Below are 22,857 nucleotides of genomic sequence, written 5' to 3'. Positions count from 1 at the left end.
TCCCACAGAAATATCAATATTTAATGCACGTCAATGAAAAACTACACAAAAAACCTAAAATTCTGTATGTAGTGTTCCAATAAATATAAAATTGTATAAAACTATATTATTACAATGTATTATTTTATATTAAACTATTATAAATATTTTACAAATATAGTTATGTTGCTTAATAATAAATATTTTTAATAATTTATCTGTTATTGACCAACAGAGGTCTTATTGACCAACAGAGCACATGTCTGTCGAAATTGATCACGTGATTGATGACGTATAAGTTACACGCGTACTCCGGTTTTCCTTGATTTTCCTGAACTGTAGAGTATCAGTTAAATACAACTATTGGACTAGCGATTAGTCTATCATAAGATCTAATTGTATATAATACCTACAACTATTATATTTATTTTTTTCACTTTACTCGTGCCTCAGATTATGAATCGCTAATTTATAAAATGTTACTTTAATTTTTCGAAAATTTGTTAATTAAAATAATTAAGGTTATTTTAAGTATTAAATAAAAAGATTATTACATTGATTACAAGATTACATTGTATTAAGGAAAGTGTTAAATAGACGATTTACAATTTAATTTGAACATCAAATATGTTAAGATACTCATAGAATTTTATTTATAACATATTCTCTCTCTTCAAATATTTTTCGTATTTATGTGGTATATAATTAAAAAATTATAGGCTTTACATCGTCAATAAAATTATAAACAGATACTCTGAAATCTGACACAATAAATATCGTTCATTTAAAATAAGCCCTATTTGTAAACAAAATAAGGTCGAAATTTTATTCTAAATTCACTCAATTTTATTCAAACACAACCTATTAAATTTTAGTTACGTTTCTTATCACCATTTATAAATTGACAAGTATTAATTACAAAAAATTAACTTAATCCAGAAAAAAATTTTCCGGACTCAATGAGAATCAATATATATGAACTAGAATAGATTTTCTAAAATTAATGAGAATCAAGTTTTCTGCTTCAAAAATGTCTAAAATCTCTTTAAAGACCTCCAGCACGCAATTTTCGCTCCAACATATAAAGTAAACATTTAGTGCCGTTAGAATTATAAAAACATCAAATTAAAGATTATTAATAACGTAGAGTCACATTAATATAATTAATATTTTATATGTAATTTTAATTTTTTTTTGTCAACTGTAAAAAATATTTTCTTTTCCTTAATTAATTTGATGTATATAATGTATATAATTCGCGTTAATTCTGTCAATACCAAACAAATAACTTCATATCTTAGCTTGCCGACATCCAAAAGGAAAAGTGATTATTTATCAGATACTTCTCGAGAAAAATGGCCGAAAAAAAATTCAAGGCTGAAGCCATTCGGCTTTTGCTGTTCTGTGGATCGTTTCGATCCTCTCTCGCGATACGATCAACGAATGCCGCCCTACAAGTCTTCGCTAACGGCAATAACATCCGTACATGAGTGTCCGGTAGCTAAAATGCAAATGAAATTCTCCATGCCTCGATTATCCCGAGAGAAGAAAAGACCGAAAACAAGAACGTCGGACGTGGGGGATCAGCAACGACAAACGAAAAATCGTGAATTAAGTTATTCCTTGATCGGTAGAAACAATCGTTTTATAAAACGGTATCTGGAGAGTGAAATTGCATTGGCAAAGGATATATTCTGGAAGGAAAGACAAAAAATGTACAAAGAAACAAGCAACAAGGCGATAAAAATAGCAAAGAAAAAACGTAAGCCTTCTTCATTCAAGCCTCGAGAGTAAAAATGTCATCAATTAGTGAAATGACCATTTTTCAAATATATTTCACATATTATCTATCCGATAAAAATTTTTATGTCTTCTAACAGTAAATAAGAATACAAGATCGGATTGGAATAAATAAAGAAATATTTTAAAACAATTATAGCGTTAAAAAATAGGTATTTAAAAAAATGCAATACAGGCAAATGTGAATTTTTTTGCATAAATGCTTACATTTTTTAAACTAAGGTGGAATAATATATTGAAATTTTCCTTATGCTGTCCGGATACACCATTGACATTGCAAAATGCAATCGAAATATATTTCCTCATGCGTTATTGAATAAAGTGCATTATGTCGCCGCGTCTGCAATAAAAATTTGCTCTTAAATCGTTAATACAAAATTATTAATTAATTAAATTTTTATATGTGTGTAATTGTGTCTTAATTAATTAATAGACATACATCTAATTAAAATATTATTATCCTTTTTTTATAGACAAAAAACATTCACTAAAACTGAAGATGTATCCACGATGGTATCAAGATTTTTCCTTAGATCAAGTATGACGTAAAAATGAGTGATCTCAAACAAATTTTATTTCGACAAATAAAAATCAATTAAAATATGACGAAAGAAGATTTTTTCTAAGATAGCAAAATTATACTCTTATTAAGTGAAATATTGTTTCTTGATCTTGACATTCAAGAGATTATTGATTAAAGTAACATAGTTGCATGATGTTCTTTATATATTTTATAAAATTAAGTTATATAATTTATAGATGAGGAATTTAATGAAACTGGAAAATGTAATGCGCACCGATTATGAAGAAAAAAAGACAAATGACACGCAAACGACACTGATAGCTATCGGCGTAATTTCAACATTCTTTAAATTAAAACCGAGTACTATAAAAGAGTTGCATAAATTGTGCAACTTGAATAGCGTCGATTTTCTACGGGAAATTTACAGAATCTTAACGGGAAATGATTTCTCCGAAGAGGGATATAGTACGTCTCATTCTGTTTCTGTTCAAAATAAAAATTAAACAATTAATAAAGTTACTGTTCTTAACAACAGAATTATTTATAGAGAAAATTATAGAATTATTTAATTTATAGAGAAAGTTTATGATTGCAACGAGAGGATAATATTGTCGGCCATTGCATTTTTAACACTGCCAGAAACGGTATGGGAACTACATAAGAGATTGCCAGCAGTAACTATGCCAAGTTTGCCACCAAAACGTAATTTTATAATATATAATTATAATTAACAAATATTATTAAGAAGTTCAATCAGCTATCGTTAAGTATTTGTTACCATAATTATTACCATTATTACATTAATTACATCAATAATTAATTATTTCTCAATTATTTATTATTAAAAAATAAATAGATATTATTACTCTCACAACAACGAATACATATTTTAGCAAAACTAGTAACATATCTGACGAGGCGAAAAGATAGTTGTCCTTATAAGGAAGAATTATTTACACGACCCGATTGGGCCGGTTATCGAAATGCTTTGCAGAAATGGCGAAAACATTGCAAATTAATTGCAATTCCGAAAGTGATCTTGCCGCTGAACAAATATGGTTATGTAAACGAGTATTTTTTCAATGATAGATCAGAAATTAAAAAACGGACGAAAGATATTTCCACGGAGCATCTCGAAGAAATTACTACGAAGGAATTGCAAAAAATTTCTTTAATTACATGTGATCAAGAAGGTAGAAATATATAAATTAAATTAAATATGTGGACTTTTAAGCATAGGAATTAGCTCGTGTATTTTGACAATACAATATAATTAAATATAGATTTATCAAAAAATCAATACTCGTAAATAGATGTAAATGAATATTATTAAACATAAGTAAAACTTAAAAAAGATATAGATTCCTCAAAAGAGAAAAATTTGGAAGGTGGAAAATCAGCAAGTTTCAATATTCTTCAATCGTCAGACAACGGCAAAACATCTGATTTTATTAAGAAAAAATCTGAAACTGTAGAAAATAAAATTTACGGTATAAACTATTGAAATTTTATTGCTTTTTAAAATTGAAAATAGGAAATTCATATAACAAAAAATATAATAATCCATACGTATAAATTAGAAAATTATACGTTAAACTTTATAATTTTCTTTAAATGTATAAAAATGTGCCGTTAGAAAATGATATGCTAAATTTCATAATTTTCTTCGGTAAAATTTTAGGACCGCCAAAACCTCCAGCGGGTCAAAATTCCTGGCTGGGAAAGAAAGACGCTGATTACATGATAGCTGGCGTGTCTATCGAGGATGATTGTCCTGTAACTTACGAGATCGCAGGTGTGGTCAATGTGGCACCTAGCAACAGCAACGAAAGGTTCTTCGCAGTGCTGAAACTTGACGATCAGACCAAAAAGGTTTTTCCTAGTGGTAGAGAAAATCTGTCAATGAATTGGCAAGATTGGTTACAAAACGCTGACGAAAGCTACAGACAATTGGAGGAAGAAACTGATGAGTTAATCAAGAGTGTACAGGCAACCATAAAATCAGCATTTCCTGGACTCGTTTGTGATAGTTGCTGCTCGTGCCGACAGACTAAAAAGTTTGACGAAAAATTGCAACAAAGCAAAATTAACAAGATGTTAATTGCGCAAGATAAAGAGAAAAATACGTAAGAGACAATTATAAAGGTTAAATTGAGATAATTTTAGATTAGACAACTTAATTGGACATTTAAATAATCTGCAACGCTTATTATAATTTGATTTAACTTTTACGACCAGTCCAATTGAATTGTTTGCAATTATAAGCAATTCTAATATTAATTTCCAAATTCTTGTCTGAATATGTATTGATATCTTGAAAATATTTGATTCCAATTCTAATTTAGAAATTTAGAATTCTGAAATTCTTAAAACTTTGGGTTTTAAAATTTTGACATTTCTTTTTAATCTAATGCTTTTTAATCTGGTAATACTTTCTATCTCTAAAACTTAAAAAAAATTATAGAATTCCAAAAATTAAAATTTTAAAAATAGTGTAATAAAATAAAATACAAAAAGAGATGTTATTTGTGACAGACATATCGCAGATTCGATGGCAGTGCAATCTTTAGGACAGAATCCTTCAAAATCATTAATTAATCAAGTTGCTTCGGTACCTCAGCCCATCAAAAATGTTCCGCCTTGCTCGTGTGCTATTCGACAAATGGCTGATAAGGACATAAGTCCATCTACGAGTAAGGAAGACATTACTTGGACGAAGGATGAAGAATTGTGCCCTGGAAAGCAGTACAGGCCAAACGAGCCAGGTGCATATTCTTGCAAGGCGTATCCTGGAGATAAATTCTGCAGGCATAATCCTTTTATAAAGGAAATAATAAAGATGGAGAGGAGAAAAATAGAAAAGCAAAAAGAAGAAAAAGAAGTAAAAGAAAAGACAGAATCCATTGAAGCAATTAAAGAAAATACTACCGTTTCACAAAAGGATATTACGGAGAAAAAGAAAGATAAATTCATTACTGATTCTGATTATTCTGCTTATCACAATCCGTGGAACATAGCGCGAACTGCTCCCTCGGCAACCGATTACGAAGCAAACTTGAAGTTGACACCTCCAGCATGGCCAACTCGTTCGCCATTAAAAATGCAAAATGACATTTTCTCCTTGCAGGAATCAAAGAAAATTAAAAATGATGCTTTAGATAAGAAAAGTAATGACAAAGAATTCTTAAAATCATCAAAGAACTCCCCAAAAGAAATGAGCGAAGAAAAAAAAAGAACAAAAGATATAAAAAACGAGAAAAAAGAACCGATATCTTTAAAGAAGATTACAAATAATAAAAAGAAATTGTCAAGTACAATTTCCAGATCGACGACAATATCTAAAACGATAAACAAGCAACCAATAAAGTCATTATTGCCTAACAATCCAACAAAACGACCTAACAAAATTAATAAGGTGACCAAACACAGTTCTGTAAAGAAAACTAGAAACAAAAATATTGTAGATCAAACTGAGGTGATCGAAAATCGTAAGCGAGAATTGACGAGGTTGAAGAATAAGTTCAAATCTTCCGCGGGGATCTTAGATGACATTCAACCGGCGATTCTCCCAGAAAAATTATCGGCAATTAGTCATAATCCGGAAGAGAAAATTAGTCATAATCCGGCAATTAGTCATAATCCGGAAAAGAAAATTAGTCATAATCCGGCAATTAGTCATAATCCGGAAAAGAAAATTAGTCATAATCCGGCAATTAGTCATAATCCGGAAAAGAAAATTGAGAACATAGTCGATTTTGCTGCCGACGACGAAGAAGAGAGATATAAAATAAAAAACGGTCCCTGCGGTTGGAAAACAAAGTCGGAGCAAGAACTTGCGGGGAAGAAGACTCTGGCTTATCTATGCGAGCCGGATTATCCTCTAGAGATGATGGCAGTTCGTCTTGAAGGACGACCGTGCCAATGTAAGGAGAACAGAGAAAAGAAAAAGATTCTTATGTATAACGTAGGTGGTCTGGTGGAAAGGAAAATAGGCGGGAGAAAGGATTTGATGGACTTCAAATCGCCGGAGGAAAGACGAAATACAGCGTTGAAGGATACAGCGTTGATAAACTATTTTACACAACGCGACGATAACGCTCCTTGCCGGACGTCCTGCAGGAAGTTTGCTCGAAGTGCCAGGTAAATGCATATGTAAAAAAAGATTGACTTAATAATTATTAAAATTATTAAATATTCATTATATTAATCTCATTAATACTTTCAAATTTGCAGCATTAAATTTAAATTATCAATAATTAGTCATATTGCTTCATAATTAATTGTTTTATTATTAATTTGACATTTAATATCTAATTTCCAACATATCATTCAAACATAAATAATATTAGCGAATTATTTATATCATAAAATGTTGTTGTAGACCTTGCAGATTGAAAGTGGTAAAGCCCGTGTGTGAATGTAAATATAAGAGAAAGATTGTGGAGCAAAATGAAGAAAAAACTAAATGGAAGGATTGCCAACGAAGATTGAAGACTTTCAAGAAGCAATCTTTCACGCACATTGCCGACATCTCGAGACCGATGATAGAGGACAAGCAGTTTATTATAGCAGACGTGAAGAGGACCCCGCGGGAAGATGAAAAAGACGACGTCAAATATTATATATCAGGTGTGGCAGAAGATATTTCTATGTTGCCATCTCAGAAAATAATCGATGGCCTGAAAATGTCTACGCCTTTCCAAACACCCTTATCTAGTGAAGAGGATATTTCGCCAACCGCTGCTTTGCATCGACACTGGTCGCCAATGAACATTCCACCAGGTCCATTGCCGAGAAAGGATGCTGCCTTAAAGGAAGAAATGGAGCGTAGAAAGAGAGTTAGAGACGAAGCATTTAAGCTGATTTATGAGGATAAGAACGAGCAAGATGCATCTTTGACGACTCGCAATGGCCAAGAAGCATTCGACGAGCACAAATTGACAAAAAATATTGATAAAAGAAAAGATAATATAAAGGACAATCATACAAGTATAATTAAGAAGGGAACGTCCACAGAAATAATGAGATTACAATCATTAAACAAGAAAACTGGCAGCAAAATAGTACATGAAAGAGGCGCAAATAAAGAAATTACTGATAAAGTAATTCGTGAAAATAAATATTCCGAGGAAATTGTTGATCATCAGAAAAATGTATCATACAAACAAATGATCGAAAGGACAGAAGAAAAGATTGATAATGAGAGTCATCGGATAAAAGGCGGTGCCGATAAGAAATATATAAACAACAAATCTGATCTTAAAACGATAATGAAGGTATTTTTGTGGATCTTTTTAATCAGATAATTTCATTGTATATTGATATCATTATCTATTGAATAAATATGATATCAATAATATTGATCAAGTTATTGTAGAATTTAAAATTCTTAGAATCCAAACAATTTTTGGGCCAAATAGGGCTTTATTTCTATTATTAGTTGTACTAATATTCACATATTAGTACACTGAGAAAAAAAATTACTTAAAACAAATAAATATATTTCAGGTACCCCTCAAAAAAATAATTTCTTGAAGCAAGTAAAATTTTTTTGTTTTAAGTAATTTTTTTTCTCAGTGCAAACACTTTTACTTAAAACAAAAAAATTTTACTTGCTTCAAGAAAATTATTTCTTTGAGGGGTACCTGAAACATATTTATTTGTTTTAAATAATTTTTTTTCTCAGTGTAGATTTTTACTTATTATGTATATAAAATATTAGGCCGAATTGAAGAAAATGGCTGCAGAGGGTTATACATTCGCCAAATTGCCGAAATGTCATCTAATGCCGCAGCTTCAGGATTGGCTTATGTACAGGGAAGGTGTTGTTTTCTCGGAAACGGACAAAAGTACTTCACTGACAGAAAAGACATCGTTATTTTCAATTGCTTCCTATTATTTTTAATTTATTGTTTTCTTTCCCTATTAGAAAATTTAATGCAAGCAACCTGTGCCATTTGGGAATTAATAAATAAACGAGCGCATATAGTCGAGAAACCATCATTACATATGACGATACATCAGCTGAAGATGTTGACTTATAATCAAGCCGAGAAGATAAAGGAGAAGGTTGACTATCAATTGTCACTCTCATTATTTACAAATTTAAATACAAAATTCATAAATGTTCTTTAAATTTACAATTTGTTTCCCGAACTTTTCCTCCTTTACTTTTTGACGATTGTCAGTGTCAATTTCGTAAATCGTTGAGTCCTAAACTCCATTTTCTATTTTTCAATTTGAAATAATTATTAATCCACGTTTCTCTCTCGAGCAGATTGAAAATGTCAGAGCGACATTCCATAGCAATGTACGTAAAACGCGCGTTTCTTACGCCCGTATGATGTGGAATACCATGGAACAGGGAAAGTTTCCTTCCGTATCGTTCAAGAGAACGTTTTTCACGTATATGGCTAGCAAAGAAGCCGATGGACACGTTTATAAACCGTGGTTAACTTCCGAAGAACATGAACGAGACGTCGATTTTTGTTGCTAGTAAATTGTGTTAAGTTTAACTTGTACAATTGTTTACATATAATTTAATTCGATATAACAATACTAAGAATTTTTTAATAATATAATATTTGTTTATTAAATATACTATTAATTATGTATAAATAATAATAAATTTATTAAGTAATAAATTTATCTACATATAATATTTATTTGTATATTGCTTATTCATAAATTGTACTTATTGTTAGTATTCATATATATACAATATATATATGATACACAATACTCATATTTATCCTGCAATTGCTTACCATAATTTTCACAGAGTATACTGTTTTCCACACATCGATATACGTTCTTTATTATAATTATGTTAACATATATCATTGCCACATTTGCTACACTTTATCGTAGATGCTAACACAGCATGCTGTATTTCAAAAAATCGATCAATTTTACATGATTATACACGTTAAATGGCTAAATTCCAGTAGGCCTGTCATGCGTGTGACATGCGGTTTCGCGTCTACAATCAGCTGATCGTTGTTGCGTTTCTATCGGTGTCTTTAAATTTCGTGCACTCTACTCCTGTACCGACAGTTAATTAAAGCGCATGCGCACGTTACCACAGAGTACTGAGTATATTCGTGTCGCAGATGTCGCTACATTTCATCGGAGTGACAGATTTTCTAACCTAAACACAGTCGCGAATTTTAACAATAAATATCTCGCATCTCGGAGTGCCGCACGACTTTTATTTTAATTGCCAGATTCTTTCGTTTCATACGAAAACACATCGATAATTTGATCGATTTTTTTTAGGTGATGTGTGCTAAACTAAATAATTACCTTTTTGTCTCGTATAAGACACGCGTCGTCAGCTTGCCGGAAACCGGGAAACGGGTTTTCGTAGCGTAGAGACGGCGTCGACGGCGATGTAGGAAGGCGTCATATAACCTCGTGGAGAGGTTGAACCAAAAACACCCTCTATGCATAATTGGAATAAATAACAGAATTAGAGAAAGATTTATAGAGAATCTTTATTATTAAAATAGAGAAATAAAAGAAATTTTCTAGAAGGAAAGTTATATTTTAAGAAAGAGAGAGAATTTCAGCAAAATGTCGCTTGGTGCGTTAATACATATTATTGTTACATTACTATATTCAAGAGCATTATTTCATAAAATTAAATTGCAATTATTTTTCTCTCTGTTTGCTCTCCATGTATTCATTCACTTGTAAATCTTCAGAAATAGAGACGAGCTTGCTGGTGATCATTCTGGATGTCAATCCGATGCAGCGTATAGTGAAGCAAGAGACAAAGGTACTGTCGCAATGCTTGGACTCCACGGTTGTCTTTGCCAACGCTCACCTCATGCAGTCGTCCAGTAATGAACTGGCGATAATGGCGTGCCACGGCCACAACGCTAATTTCCTCTATCCCTGTGAGAACGCAGCGGAGATAAGGCAGATGGACGGGCAGTACGAGAAGTTCACTATGGTGGAGCGCACGGTGCGTCAGCAGTTGCAGCAGGTCATCAATGAGATCCCCATGGACGTTCCGCTGCACACGGAGAGTCTCATCTCCGGCGCGCTCAGCATGGCGTTGTGCTACATCGCCCGGCTGGAGCGAGAGAAGATCGCCGGCCAGAAGCTGCATCCCAGAATACTGGTGATCACTGCCAGCAACGACTCGGCCACGCAGTACATGAACTACATGAACATATTCTTCACCGCGCAGAGAATGGTTCTTATCTCTATTCTTTATTATTATCGTAGACAGAATTGTCGGTTTATAAAAGAGGTCCACCTGGCTACTTCCAGAATGTCATTTTGGATGTATGCAGCCTGGATCAGGAGCTGACACTCTTGCAGCAGGGCTGCGACATCACCGGCGGCAATTACCTGAAGGTGCCGCAGCTTGCTGGATTGCTGCAGTATTTATTGGTGAATTGATTACGCTTCATTTTGTTGACGCAAACACAATTATTATATGCACCATGATTAATATATATTTCTTTTTTTTTAAACAATTTAGTGGGTTTTCCTGCCGGATCCCAATGTTAGATCGAAACTGGTTCTCCCTCCGCCAGTGAAGGTGGATTACAGGGCAGCCTGCTTTTGCCATCAGGAACTTATCGATATTGGATACGTTTGTTCCATATGTTTATCAAGTAAGCATATAGATTATAATCTGATGAATAACGTCAAGAATATTTTAATGTGAAATAATGAAAACAAAAACATTTAAATAATTACATTAAACATTGTTGAATTTATTGACATTAAAAAGATAATTATTTTTTTACAGTCTTCTGCAAGTTCAGTCCAATATGCACCACTTGTCAGTAAGTATACTTCTATATAGCTCATGTATAAATTTATACCACATGCTTAAAATTACACACATAAACGTTGATTGTGAATTTATTGTACTTTTTTTTTAAGCACGGTATTCAAAATGCCAGGACCCATGCCAATGAAGATGAAGAAGAAGAAGAAGAACGTGGATATCGTCCATTAACCCTTGTATTATATTTCACTCATAGCAGTTACATTGTAAATAAAAACAACATAATATTGTAAAAATTGCTCTCTTAGGATTAATGATTTCTCGATCATAACCGATGTGTGATTAATTGCAGAGAGCCGATTCGCCAGATAAAAAGAAATAGCCGTAATTTGCGTAAATACATCGCGTGTGTGAATCGCAAACCCAATCGTGTGACCCAATTGTTCGAAATCAGAATTATGTTGGAATGCATAATTCGACCGTTCGTTCGTACTGCGATTCGTATCCGGAGTCGACTGCTATGTTGCGGCCCGATTGTGCGCGATCGGATGTTGCGGCACGTAACCGATGCGCTCCTGAATCTCGCTCTGAGGTAGCTTGCCGCCCCATGCGGGCGGGTTCATGGACGACGAAGCCTTTCTCTCGGGATCCTTCTTGGACTCGTGCGCTTTCCTTATCTCCTCGTACACCTGCAGATCGTCCAGACGCATTTCTATCCGAGTCGGACTTCGTCGTATCATCGTGCTGAAAAAAAAAAAATGGATTATGGCACATTTTTTTTTAATGCATAACGAATATTCTCGAAACTTAATTAAAACTGGAAAAAAATTGGAAATTGACGAATAGTTATGCGACCCCTGAAACGCGCCGTAGGATCGATTCAAGGACGAGTTTAATAAATACAAATGTGCACATTGAAAAGAAAAAAAAACCTCGTTTCCTAACTTTTTTCCTCAATAAATATTTAGGAGCGCGAATTTCGTTGAAACTCCAAGCGTTCCAAAGTTAAATCGGTACGATTTGGAATTCCCCGCAATCGACTAGAATTAATCAAGGACGAGGGAGAACAAATATATTCCCCTGATCCTGGCTGCTCGAGCTACGTCCCTGGTGTCGCTCGCGCAACATGGCGAGGCACATACATACCACGGATGATCGGACGATGCTCCAAATATGTAATTCCAAATCAAAAAGCTCGCCTCGTTCGAACCGCGCTGTCGCTCTCGGCGAATTTCGGCCGCCGTGAACGACAATCGCACTCCCCCAGGAGATCACAGCCGAATGCTCCAGCTGGTGGGAGCCAAAAACGCCGAAAGCGCTCCGAAAAGTCGCGGACGCGGAGTGGTCGGCGGATGCGCGGCGCGAGCACGCTCACGGCACGGGACGGGCGGCGCGCGTTTCCCTGCGAGCTCCCGCGGAATTCTGCGGCTACCCCGGCTACGTGCGGCGGAGTACCTAGTCAAGTATACCAATCGCGGGCTGATCGGCGGCGCGGGAAAATGCTCTACCTCGAGGATTACGTCGAAAGTGCGTACGAGAAGCAGCGCGCACACGGCTCGCCCGCGGGATCCTAACCTCCACGCGTGGCGCGCGACTAACCTAGAACCTGGAGCGCCGCGGTCCGCGGCCCGACTCTCGTCCGCGCGGGCCCGCGGCGAGCGCAACCATTTTTGTTTATACTCCGCGGGCCGCGACTCGGCGCCTCCTTTTGCGCGCCGAGTCGCGACCCGTCCGTGGAACGAGAAGTCGCCGCTCACCCTGGCGAGATGCGACCTCGCGCCGAGAGGTTAGGCGCGTTGTCCCACGGCGAGACGCATGTTGCTGCTGCCGAAAAAGCGATTAATGAATTATTTAAATCCACGGCCCGCTGGTCATTAAATTTCATTATCTTTCCAGAATTAATTAAAAATTTGTTAAAAATCCTTCCCCCTGTTGAGTCGTATGATTCTAATATGCATATAGTAGCAATGTATTGCTGTTTTTGTTTTGTTTTGTTAATGTAACATGAGGAGATTAATAGTATTAAGATGTTGTAATTCTAAAAGGACTGAGATTTGACTGTGAACTTAATATTTGTTTGCGAATGAAGCAATAGTCTAGTATATTAAATGGTTTAATATAAAATTACATAACAGTCGAAGGACTCGTTACATTGTATTGATTACAGAGATTATTTTAGAAATAGAAATAAACAATTTGTGATTAATGACCAGTTCGGGCATAATTGTATATTGAAATTGAAAAGCAACAATCTGTCTTTACTGATGTCTGTCTTATGGGTTTCAGTGATCGAGCATCTTCCACAAGAGCTAAGGGATCGATTTACCGAAATGAGGGAGATGGATCTCGGTGTACAAAGTACGTATCGTTTGATATAACAGTTAAAAAAAAATAATTATGATAATAACGACAATGTAAAGCTATAAACGTCAAATCCACTTTCAGATTCTGTGGATAGCCTGGAGAAGAAAGTGAAAACGTTCTTTACCAATGCCAAGAAGATGAAGCCCAGTGAAAAGGAGGCGGAGTACGAGGCTATCAGAAAAGAGTACTACAAGACTCTGGAGGATGCCGATGAGAAGGTGCACCTAGCCAATCAGATGTACGAATTGGTGGACAGGTACCTGAGGAGGCTCGATCAAGAGCTGTACAAGTTCAAAATGGAATTGGAGGCGGACAATAAGGGCATCACCGAAATCCTGGAAAAGAGGTCTCTAGAGTTGGACCAGCCACCCACGAATAGCAGCCAGAAAGAAAATCGTTACAGTTTTACCCCGAGCAGAACGCGAGATAATCATAGCCATTGTAAGTGTAACATCTCTAATGCGAATTTTTTATTCACTTTTAATTCAAACGGATTTGAATTGTTAAAAACAAAAGATAGGGTACTATGTTAAATTCACGAAACCACTCTCGACATTATTAGGACACTTCAGGATAATCCACATAAAAGTCATTAACATTAATTATGAACTTGTAAATGGAATAAAATTGTAGTGTACAACGATATCTAGGTAGATGTAATCTCCAAATTTTACGCGAATTTCAGCTCGGTCGGAGAAGCGACGGGACTCTAACGCATCTTCCACGTCGGTCGAGAAGAGGCTGGCGATCGAGAAGCTGCCGGCGACAACGAGTCTGCCCGAATCACGACCGGCGTCAGCGAATTCCGCGCCCATTATCGCAGCGAGTAGCGTCGCGCCGGCGCCGGCGGCTATTGCTAATTCTGTGGGATCGGTATGTTACAATCTTGGTCACATCGGCGCCGGCGGTACCGCCATCGCGGCAGCCGCGTCACAGGCGATAGCGGCCACGCAATCAATGCAGCAGGGCAGACGCTCGGCCAGTCTGAAGGCAAGCTACGAGGCCATTAACACCGGCGGCGTGCACGCCGCGGAATTCAGCAGGGAACTGGCCGGCGCGGCGCAAACCGCCATCGCCGCCATCCAAGAGACTACGAAGAAGCATAAAAAGTATGTAGAATGTGTAAAAGGAAGAAACAAACAGCAACTAAATTGCCTCTCATTAATATGACAAGCTCCCTTTAAGTTTCAACAATTTGGATTAGAGATCAGTTATATTGAATCATATTGCTTTTAAAATAAATGTTTGACAGATTAAAGTGATTCGATACTCTTTGGATTCGAAATTCGTTAAATTAGGAATGCTCTACAATTTTTTCAAACTTTATCTTGTGGAAGAATTTCTTGTAATTGCCTAAACAAACACATTGCTATTACGAATTCCAGAAAAGTAACGGCCACCGTACCGAGTTCGAGCGTGATTGCGGCTACAGTGCAACAGCCCGTATCGCCGCCGGTGGTTACCACGACTACGCAAGTGGTAGACCCGGACAATCCGGATTGGACGTACGATCCAAACGAGCCGCGCTATTGCATATGCAATCAAGTGTCGTACGGCGATATGGTTGCCTGTGACAATTCAGACGTAAGACCCGTCGACATCTTCCAGCAGGCGGATACATTACAAGCGGATAGACTTATAACGATTGCTTTTAGTGCCCCTTCGAATGGTTCCATTATCCGTGCGTGGGCATCACCGCGCCTCCCAAGGGGAAGTGGTACTGCCCTCAGTGTACGTCCTCGATGAAGAGACGTGGCGGACGGAAGAACTGATTAGGTGAGGAGGAGGAGAAGAAGAGGAGGAAGCTGAGAAACTATGTCGACCACGTAAAGAAAGCATCGCTGCTACTACCTCTTAGACACTGTCCGTCGAGTACCGACTTAGTTAGGAAGCTGTTGTTAGCTCTGATTTTATATAACTTTTTCAATGTGCTGTTTCGAGTCTGCGTCAGTCTTCGGTCTTCTCTTTTCTCGCAATGCGACCGAGTACACATGAAAACGACAATGTTATTCTATCGAAATCTTGAAGTACATCTAACGGATATATCAAATCGTAAGATTTCGTAAACATCTCAATGTATTTCACATAACTGCCGTTAGCCCCGAGCAATAAAGGAAATGGGATAAGGTGAATAGAAGGTGATTTGGAAAATATGAGAATCGTTATAATGTATTCTTCGACGAGTTTGAAATTGACTGCTTCTCTTCAAAAACTTAGATTTAGGTACTAGCTATTTAATAGAGAGAACATTTCTCGACACACACACAAATTAAGCTGTAAATAAGTAAACTTTATTTTTTTTTAATAATTTTAGACGAGCCTTAGTTTAATATAAACTTAATTTTGTATAAATTGAACCTCCAGTATTTAACGTTGAAAATGATGAAAACTAATCGAAATAACTTCGAATTCGTCTGAGAATAGCAACTTACTTTTTTGAAGCCACTTTATAAACGAACTCTCTAGTCTCTACTAATTTTCAAAGGAGAATTGTAGCGAATTGATGTATATAAAATCATTTATGCAGAGATGATCGTTGCCAAAATGTGAGAACGATCATATTTCTTTCGATAAATTTACCATAATTTTTATATCCAATAATTCGAATTTATCTCGTCTTTAATTTATCTTAATTTCTTCTTTCCCTACAAAATCGCTACAAAATCACTGGATGTTTAATGCGTACTCCGTCTTACGCGCGAAAGTGTCACTTCAAGATTTACTTATAATAAGCTCGTAAATCTTTTCGAATATTTCCCAAATGTCATCCTTGTAGACGGATCTGAATAGTTAATTTAGAACGGAAACTAACGTTTTCCTTAACATTATTCGTAATTCTCATATTAATGCAGAAAGGCAGCAACAGAACAATTAGAACGGTTACGAAAATGAGAATTGCATACATTTCGCCCAAGGCTTTCATTTCGCTGTTAGTGATGCAATTCTCGCTTTTTAAGCTAACGAAACTCAGTTCGACATTAACACAGCACGCACTGTATAGCGATTCGATTGTACGAACGATTTCGAAGGGCCCTATGAATTTTACACGTGCTTCTTCACGTCAATGTTTATCCAAGATTGGCGTTTCAAGACTCGAGCTGCGCTACGTTTCAAAGCGCGATTGCGTTTTCGTCCGCGCGTTTACATTTATATTTTTATCGTTCTCAGAAATTTGAATTTGTGTGCGTGTATAGAAAGCGAAGGAGCAGCTGCCGTTTTAAGCAACTTTATCGAAATGAATTCTGAGAGTACTGACTTTTGAAAGAAAACCTGATTTTTTGAACAAATAAAATTAACCGCGCAGAGACGAATGCTAGATAATCAATCGTATTTCTTTTCAAATAGCGAACACAATCCAAATCTAGGTGTTTTTAATCTTTAGGTACCTTTAATCCCTGGGTCTCTTTCACCTTTATTCCTTTTCCGTTACGAGATTATTATCATGCAGTCAATGAATGCTCCAAACTTCATGCACAAATATATGAATTCGAGATTAAAACTTACCGATCTCGTGGAAATTTTTCAATCCCTTTGGATAATTTCCAATTGTCTTATCTCTTTTAAATATAAAATTTAGGTGAACTTAAGCGTGATCACTTAAATCAAGAAGGTAGAACCGTATCAGAACCAATGATGCGTTAAGAAATTAAGTACGAACAAGAAAACAATAATGATATCTAAAGTCTCTATTTCGTCATTTTCTTCCATTTCGTTATCAGTTGTTTGCGTCAAATTATGGAATAAATCGAATTAACGCTGTCAAAAAAAAAATATTACAGATATACATTTAATGAACTTCGAAGCTTCGTGTCACATAAGATATTAGGTCAAAATTTACTTACAGTGTCGCTTAGAAATTTTCCAAGTCTGTTTGCTAATTATTTTATTCTAGTAGAGGTTCCTGAATATAAACAAACATCCTTGAAAGTAAAAAACTAACCAAATAATGTATAAATAAGGTAGCGTATACAAATAGAAAGGTAAAGAAAATTTGTGAGGAAGTCTGTAAGATGTCCATTTCATAATCCAGTCCCGTATTTATATATTGTCCCACAATCAGTTATCGTATTTATTGTCTTAGAAAAACTTGAATTTATGATATTAACACCGTTACCAGTACTCGTCAAGTGCGCGACTGATTTATTATCGTGGTTACCGACTTGCAGAGAATCCTAGAAGACGAATACGTCCCGCGTCAATATTTTTCAAAATATTTTATTGTCTCGCCGATATAAGAGCTTCGCGGCGAGTGATCGTGTTCCGCGTTTACATTTACATTTCTGTTACTCTCAGGACGTTGAACGCGAAATTCACGTGTGCGAACAGAAACGGGCAAGAAATTCTCGCAACTCTATTTAAATAATTTCTAAGATTTCGAAATTTCGTAAGTGAAACCATAACGATTTGATAAATAAAATCAACAAATGGATTAATAAATACAGTAAATTATAATTGTAGTAAATATTATCTGCGCCGAGACGGATGCTTATTGCCAAAGTGAATCATTAATTTTCATCTTCGTGTCGGTTTGACCTAATTTTTCTTTTAATCTCTAATTTTCCCGTTATAAATTGAATTCAATATATATGCTTCAGATTTTATTATAATTATACCTAAAAATAATCGAAGATTCACTCGATCAGAGATCTTTTTGTAGTTCTGTTATTATGTTTGTCTATGAATAAAAATTGCATAAGTTGAAACCAAAATTAGCAAAGAATGCCATATAAAAAGTACAGACGGGTCGAATCACGTACGGGAGCAACAGGTGCTGCAGCGTCGCCGTGACGGACGACGCCGGTAGCCGCGAAGTGTCGCGCGTCGCGCGTGAAGTTGCGGGCCACCGCGATCTATCAATTTTTATTACGAATTCGTAGCATTATTGTTATTAGTGGTCACATTTCGAATTCGTAGCATTATTGTTATTAGTCGTCACGGGCCGGGGCGCGCGTCGGGCGGATTACGCGAGCGAGATTTCCGCGCGCGTTATATTCCTCCGTTCTTCGGTTTAACGAGGCGCGATTAGGGGCGACGTACATACGTGCGCGATGATCGACGGGAGTTAGATCCGTGTAGAAAGAGATAATGGCTAATCCTGATCCGCGAAGTGTTGTTCGTGACGCGCGCGCGTGTGTGTAGTGTGTGTGGGGGGGGGGGGTGTGCATAGTGTGTGCCCCAGGAGGCAGGAATCGGGAGCAACGGCGAAGCGAGAGAGGAGGAGCAGACCCGGGGTGGCATCAGGCAACGGCGGGGCAACCATGGGTGAGTGTTATTGTAATTGAATTGAAGGTTATATCGGTGTCATTGCGCTGAGCTCAAATTCGGATACCACAGGCGCGCAATAATGAGTCTTATTAATACTTTTTTCGAAGACATCGAATCGCAACGCTCGACATTAATGTCCTTTCTTGCGTACCGTAAGCGGTGCAAATTGAGCTTGACGAAATTACACCGGTATCGGATCTGCAACTTATCATATATATATAATAACGTATTATTTTATTTTATTTTATTTTATATACTATATCATATGTATATTATTTAAATGTTTTACTTTTTTTTTATTCAAGTTGATTGTTTACGTAATGCTTCAATTTTTATATCAATCTGTCAAATCAATTTCAAATTTTATTTTGAGATACTTAAAATATTAATAGAATGTTAATAATATTTATTAGAAATTGAAGAAATATAATACACCTGCTTAATATAAAATATTTGAAAATGTTACGGCAGATTAAAATGATTGATTGATTTGAAATTATTTAGACTATGAAATTGTTTAGAATATGAAAGAAAAAGAATTAGATTTATTTAATTGTAAAAATTGTAAAAATTAATATCTGAAAGAATCACTTTTTTTAAAATAATGTAATCTTTTTTATTGTTTCATTTAAAAGAAAACAAATAGAAAGTTTAACATGTAGAATTTTTTAAGATACATTTTTTTAGACACGGCTTTTTAATGTTTGAATTTATTTATATTTTACAGATTAATATTATTTCTCCGCTGCTGCGCATCGAGGACTGGTGAGTCTTAAAATATTTTAATTTTTAGGTAATGGATTTGTGAGAAAAAACTATACATATATCAATTGTATATAACAGTTTTTTTGTTGATTATTAATAATAAAATAAAGATTAAAATTTTTAAGGTAGTAATTTAGTAAATGCAACAATAATATTTTATATTTTTTATTCTTATTTATTAGTTAATATTTGAATGCATTATTTTTATTTCTATAATTCTAATTTACTTAAAAGTCAAAAGTGTACATTGAGAATAAAAATATCAAAGAAATAATTATAATCTCTCAAAAATCCATTGCCTTGGAGTGGATAAGCAAATCCACTGCTTGGGATGATGGAAGCAAATGCTCCCAGAATTCGATTTTGCTCAAGTCCCAGTTTATTTTCGCACAGTCATTACTGCGAGGCTGCAAATTCACCCAATAATTTTTATCGTTCCAAATACTCGTAACTTCCGGCCGGATACAACAAATTAGTTTCCTCATCGGCCGGGTTGTAAGACATTCCGGAGGGAAGGCTCGAGAAAGATCGGTTCGGTGATTTCTCGATTTCGCTATTCTCTTCCGATAAGATAATCACCCACGCGTGTATCCGGTAACCGAAATATTTATAATATCGGGCCGTGGACATTTGAATTCCCAGGATCATAAGACTAAATAAATGATCGTAATGCGGATCGACATATCAAATTTTAATCACAATCGTAGTCGATAATAATCTCTATGAAGGGTGGGAGAAATCTTTACAAACAATTTTTTAATCTTATAATTTATCTCCACCACAAAAACGAATCTCTTAAATTCTAATTATGCGATTATTATTATTATTATTTTTAAAATAATAATTTCGATTTCTATGTTCAGTCAAAGATTTTTAAACAAACAAATATTATCAAAAACATTAAAGAATACAATAAAATTGTTTTTATAATTAATTTTAGAATAAATAATACTTTTTGTACATTTGACATATCGCCATTTGTTATATGTTCTGAAAGTATGTACATACGTACATACAAAGATATGGTTGTCAAAACAACGAATAACGGAATGAAACCAGTCTTGCTTCTTTTTCTCTCAACCATTGACATGTAATATAGAAAACCGCATAGTATGCTCTATCTTTTTATATAATTTATATCAAGGATTTCGATTATAAATTTACGATACTGTCAAATACTGTTGTGACAGAGTGTCATTTATGTTAGACAGAATAAATAAGCGCTATGAGACAAAGGATGCCGGAAATTATATCGACATTAACACGCACCTTTTGTGCTTAATTTGTCTAAAACTGTCAGTATATCTGTCTCAAAATTTTATTTAACAAAGTCTCGTCTGCTTTATTGCGATTGTTATTTTTGCGTACGTATATTTTTACTTACGCTAATATTTTTAATCGTAAATTTGAGTGAAACAAATCCTCGAATAACGAGAGAGACACACAGTTAGTTGATCTAACAATGAAGAAGAAGAACGGCGATCTTGGAGTTGAATCCGAAGCTAGAATTGACATCGATAAACCACTTTGGAGCCAGGACACGTATCTCGGAAGATGGATGCATTTCGCCTTCATCACCGATTGCCGCACGATAGTCGTGCCGGAGAATAAATTGTGGGAAGCAAAAAAGCTCTGCGAGGACTACAAGTAAGTTGCGACGGTAAAGCTTTCCCTCTTTCTTTCTCCGAATTAAGCCCTTCAATTAACGTTTCAATTTTGATAAAATCAAGTTTATTACAAAAAAAGGTTATTAAACCTAATTTTAATAAAACATTATTTTTGTTTTTAAAAAAAGTTAAATTTATTATTATTTCAATTAGAAATAATAAATGCTCAACTATTTAATTGCTAAACCGTTACTTAGAGCAGGGAAGGAGCCGGAGGGACTGCAGAGAAAGGACATAATCTACGCGAAGAAGCTCAGGGACAGCGCCTTCCATCCCGATAACGGCGAGCTCATGCATGTGATAGGGAGAATGTCCTTCCAGCTACCCGCTTCCGTCGCCATCACCGCCGTCATGTTGACCTTCTACAAGTTAACTTTCTACACAAATAATGCGTCCCACGCGCACAAATTAACTCCCGATCAATTCCCGTTCGATTCTATTTTTATCGTGCGCGATATATTTCCGTCAGATCCGCCTTCGGCGTGATAGCGTGCCAGCTGGTTAATCAGGGCTTCAACGCATTTGTCAATTATACCAATCGAAATGCGATGAGCGACGACCCGCAGGACACTGACATTATCCGGCAGGCGTTCGTGCTCGCCACCGCGGCGAGTTGCGTGGCCGCTTTGGGATTCAGGAAACTGTTTTCCGGCAGAGGAACTCTCTTCGCAGTTAATTCACTCAAAATCTGATTTCTCCATCCTTTTTTGAACTTTTTATTTGATGCAAATAGAAAATAGACGGTCAAAGGATGTCAATTAATTATTTAATCCTCCTACGTATAAAGTAGTATATAAACGAGTACTGATAAAACTATGTGTAAGGCTGAAAATTCAATATAATCTGTAACCTCGAAATTTTTTAATTTTTCCATTTCTTATAATTATCATTTATTAGGAATTAGAATTTTTTAATTTTAAATACCGGAAAATTATAATTATAATCGAGAAATAAAGAGTCCGAGTAGTTTGAGAGGTTGCCTTCGTCGCAGAGATTCGTTCCGTTTTGCGCGGTGGCCGCCGGCAACATGGTAAATCTCCCCATCATGAGGCAACGAGAGATCGCACGAGGCATTCCCATATTCATGAAGAACGACGACGAAGTGTGCGTGATGAAGTCGCAGCTGGCCGCCGTCAAGGGTATCTCCGAGTGCATCCTCACGAGGATAATAATGGCCGCACCCGGAATGCTGACGATCCCAGTCATCACGCAACGAATGAAATCGTATTGCTTCTTTCAGCTTCGTCCGTGGATCATTTTTCCCGTCGAAATCGGTTTATGCACACTCTGGTAATTCTCACAGCGATGCCGTTGCGCAAACACAAATGTGAATTAATATTGATAAAGTATATTTTTGGCGCGAGTATTTTAATAAATATTTGTTTTTCTCTTCAGTTTGTTGGTCATGATCCCTTCGGCGCTCGCCATTTTTCCGCAAAAAAAGTAAAAAAAAAAGATTGAAATTAATAATGAATATTTTTGAATAATAAAAGAATTTTTTTTTAATCGGGAAACATATTATATGTTAACATTTTTTTCCCCCATTAAGCTCGATGCAGCCGGAGCTGTTAAAGATATATCCGGAGGAGTACGAAATATTTCGAGAGAAAATGGGTCAGCGCAAACATCCGGATAAAGTTTATTATAACAAGGGATTGTAGCCGGTATAAATAAAAATGAAATTTACATTCTACTTTGTATAAATATACACATGTTATTAGATTTTCTATTTAATCTGTGTTTGC

General features: G+C 35.7%; 5 protein-coding genes across 18 annotated transcripts; 4 read left to right on the top strand and 1 right to left on the bottom strand.

Annotated features, from left to right (window-relative positions):
* The first annotated feature begins 799 nt into the window (after nt 1-799).
* Nucleotides 800-8,905, top strand: LOC105450122. 5 transcript variants are annotated; one of them, XM_011689804.1, is made up of 14 exons: nt 800-1,065; nt 1,281-1,741; nt 2,253-2,317; nt 2,539-2,767; nt 2,879-3,004; nt 3,196-3,495; nt 3,658-3,792; nt 3,984-4,428; nt 4,838-5,912; nt 5,997-6,442; nt 6,684-7,578; nt 8,025-8,151; nt 8,232-8,371; nt 8,580-8,905. In XM_011689804.1, the coding sequence occupies exons 1-14, from the start codon at nt 983-985 to the stop codon at nt 8,796-8,798; spliced, it is 4,746 nt and encodes a 1,581-aa protein (XP_011688106.1). In that variant the 5' UTR covers nt 800-982; the 3' UTR covers nt 8,799-8,905. The 5 variants fall into 5 exon arrangements, with proteins under 5 accessions (XP_011688106.1, XP_011688105.1, XP_011688104.1 ...); XM_011689803.1 differs by having other exon boundaries at nt 5,955-6,442; XM_011689802.1 differs by having other exon boundaries at nt 3,664-3,792; nt 4,838-6,442.
* Nucleotides 8,906-9,403: 498 nt separating this feature from the next.
* Nucleotides 9,404-11,496, top strand: LOC105450119 (general transcription factor IIH subunit 3). Of its 2 annotated transcripts, XM_011689789.1 has the most exons (7): nt 9,404-9,887; nt 10,009-10,505; nt 10,583-10,705; nt 10,797-10,932; nt 11,070-11,106; nt 11,207-11,317; nt 11,404-11,496. In XM_011689789.1, the coding sequence occupies exons 1-6, from the start codon at nt 9,878-9,880 to the stop codon at nt 11,280-11,282; spliced, it is 879 nt and encodes a 292-aa protein (XP_011688091.1). In that variant the 5' UTR covers nt 9,404-9,877; the 3' UTR covers nt 11,283-11,317; nt 11,404-11,496. The 2 variants fall into 2 exon arrangements, with proteins under 2 accessions (XP_011688091.1, XP_011688090.1); XM_011689788.1 differs by lacking the exon at nt 11,404-11,496 and having other exon boundaries at nt 11,207-11,347.
* Nucleotides 11,204-17,800, bottom strand: LOC105450120 (anaphase-promoting complex subunit CDC26-like). 8 transcript variants are annotated; one of them, XM_011689796.1, is made up of 2 exons: nt 17,572-17,800; nt 11,204-11,795 (listed from the first exon to the last, which is right to left on the bottom strand). In XM_011689796.1, the coding sequence occupies exon 2, from the start codon at nt 11,789-11,791 to the stop codon at nt 11,570-11,572; it is 222 nt and encodes a 73-aa protein (XP_011688098.1). In that variant the 5' UTR covers nt 11,792-11,795; nt 17,572-17,800; the 3' UTR covers nt 11,204-11,569. The 8 variants fall into 8 exon arrangements, 7 of the variants coding, with proteins under 7 accessions (XP_011688098.1, XP_011688095.1, XP_011688094.1 ...); XM_011689793.1 differs by lacking the exon at nt 17,572-17,800 and adding an exon at nt 17,258-17,554; XM_011689792.1 differs by lacking the exon at nt 17,572-17,800 and adding an exon at nt 16,920-17,250.
* Nucleotides 12,499-16,736, top strand: LOC105450121 (inhibitor of growth protein 3). The gene is made up of 6 exons (XM_011689798.1): nt 12,499-12,578; nt 13,338-13,409; nt 13,497-13,856; nt 14,101-14,524; nt 14,801-14,999; nt 15,071-16,736. The coding sequence occupies exons 1-6, from the start codon at nt 12,551-12,553 to the stop codon at nt 15,185-15,187; spliced, it is 1,200 nt and encodes a 399-aa protein (XP_011688100.1). The 5' UTR covers nt 12,499-12,550; the 3' UTR covers nt 15,188-16,736.
* A 2,677-nt stretch (nt 17,801-20,477) lies between the features above and the next one.
* LOC105450117 (sideroflexin-2-like) lies at nt 20,478-22,816 on the top strand. Of its 2 annotated transcripts, none has more exons than XM_011689781.1 (7): nt 20,478-20,740; nt 20,897-21,092; nt 21,310-21,480; nt 21,582-21,783; nt 22,104-22,402; nt 22,508-22,555; nt 22,662-22,816. In XM_011689781.1, exons 2-7 carry the CDS (start codon nt 20,908-20,910, stop codon nt 22,771-22,773), a joined length of 1,017 nt encoding a protein of 338 aa, XP_011688083.1. In that variant the 5' UTR covers nt 20,478-20,740; nt 20,897-20,907; the 3' UTR covers nt 22,774-22,816. The 2 variants fall into 2 exon arrangements, with proteins under 2 accessions (XP_011688083.1, XP_011688081.1); XM_011689779.1 differs by having other exon boundaries at nt 20,478-20,809; nt 20,893-21,092.
* Nucleotides 22,817-22,857: the final 41 nt, after the last annotated feature.

This window comes from Wasmannia auropunctata, unplaced genomic scaffold, assembly GCF_000956235.1.
Source record: "Wasmannia auropunctata unplaced genomic scaffold, wasmannia.A_1.0 LD336069.1, whole genome shotgun sequence".
Taxonomy (NCBI): Eukaryota; Metazoa; Arthropoda; class Insecta; order Hymenoptera; family Formicidae; genus Wasmannia; species Wasmannia auropunctata.
This window is presented reverse-complemented; position numbering and strand designations above follow the sequence as displayed.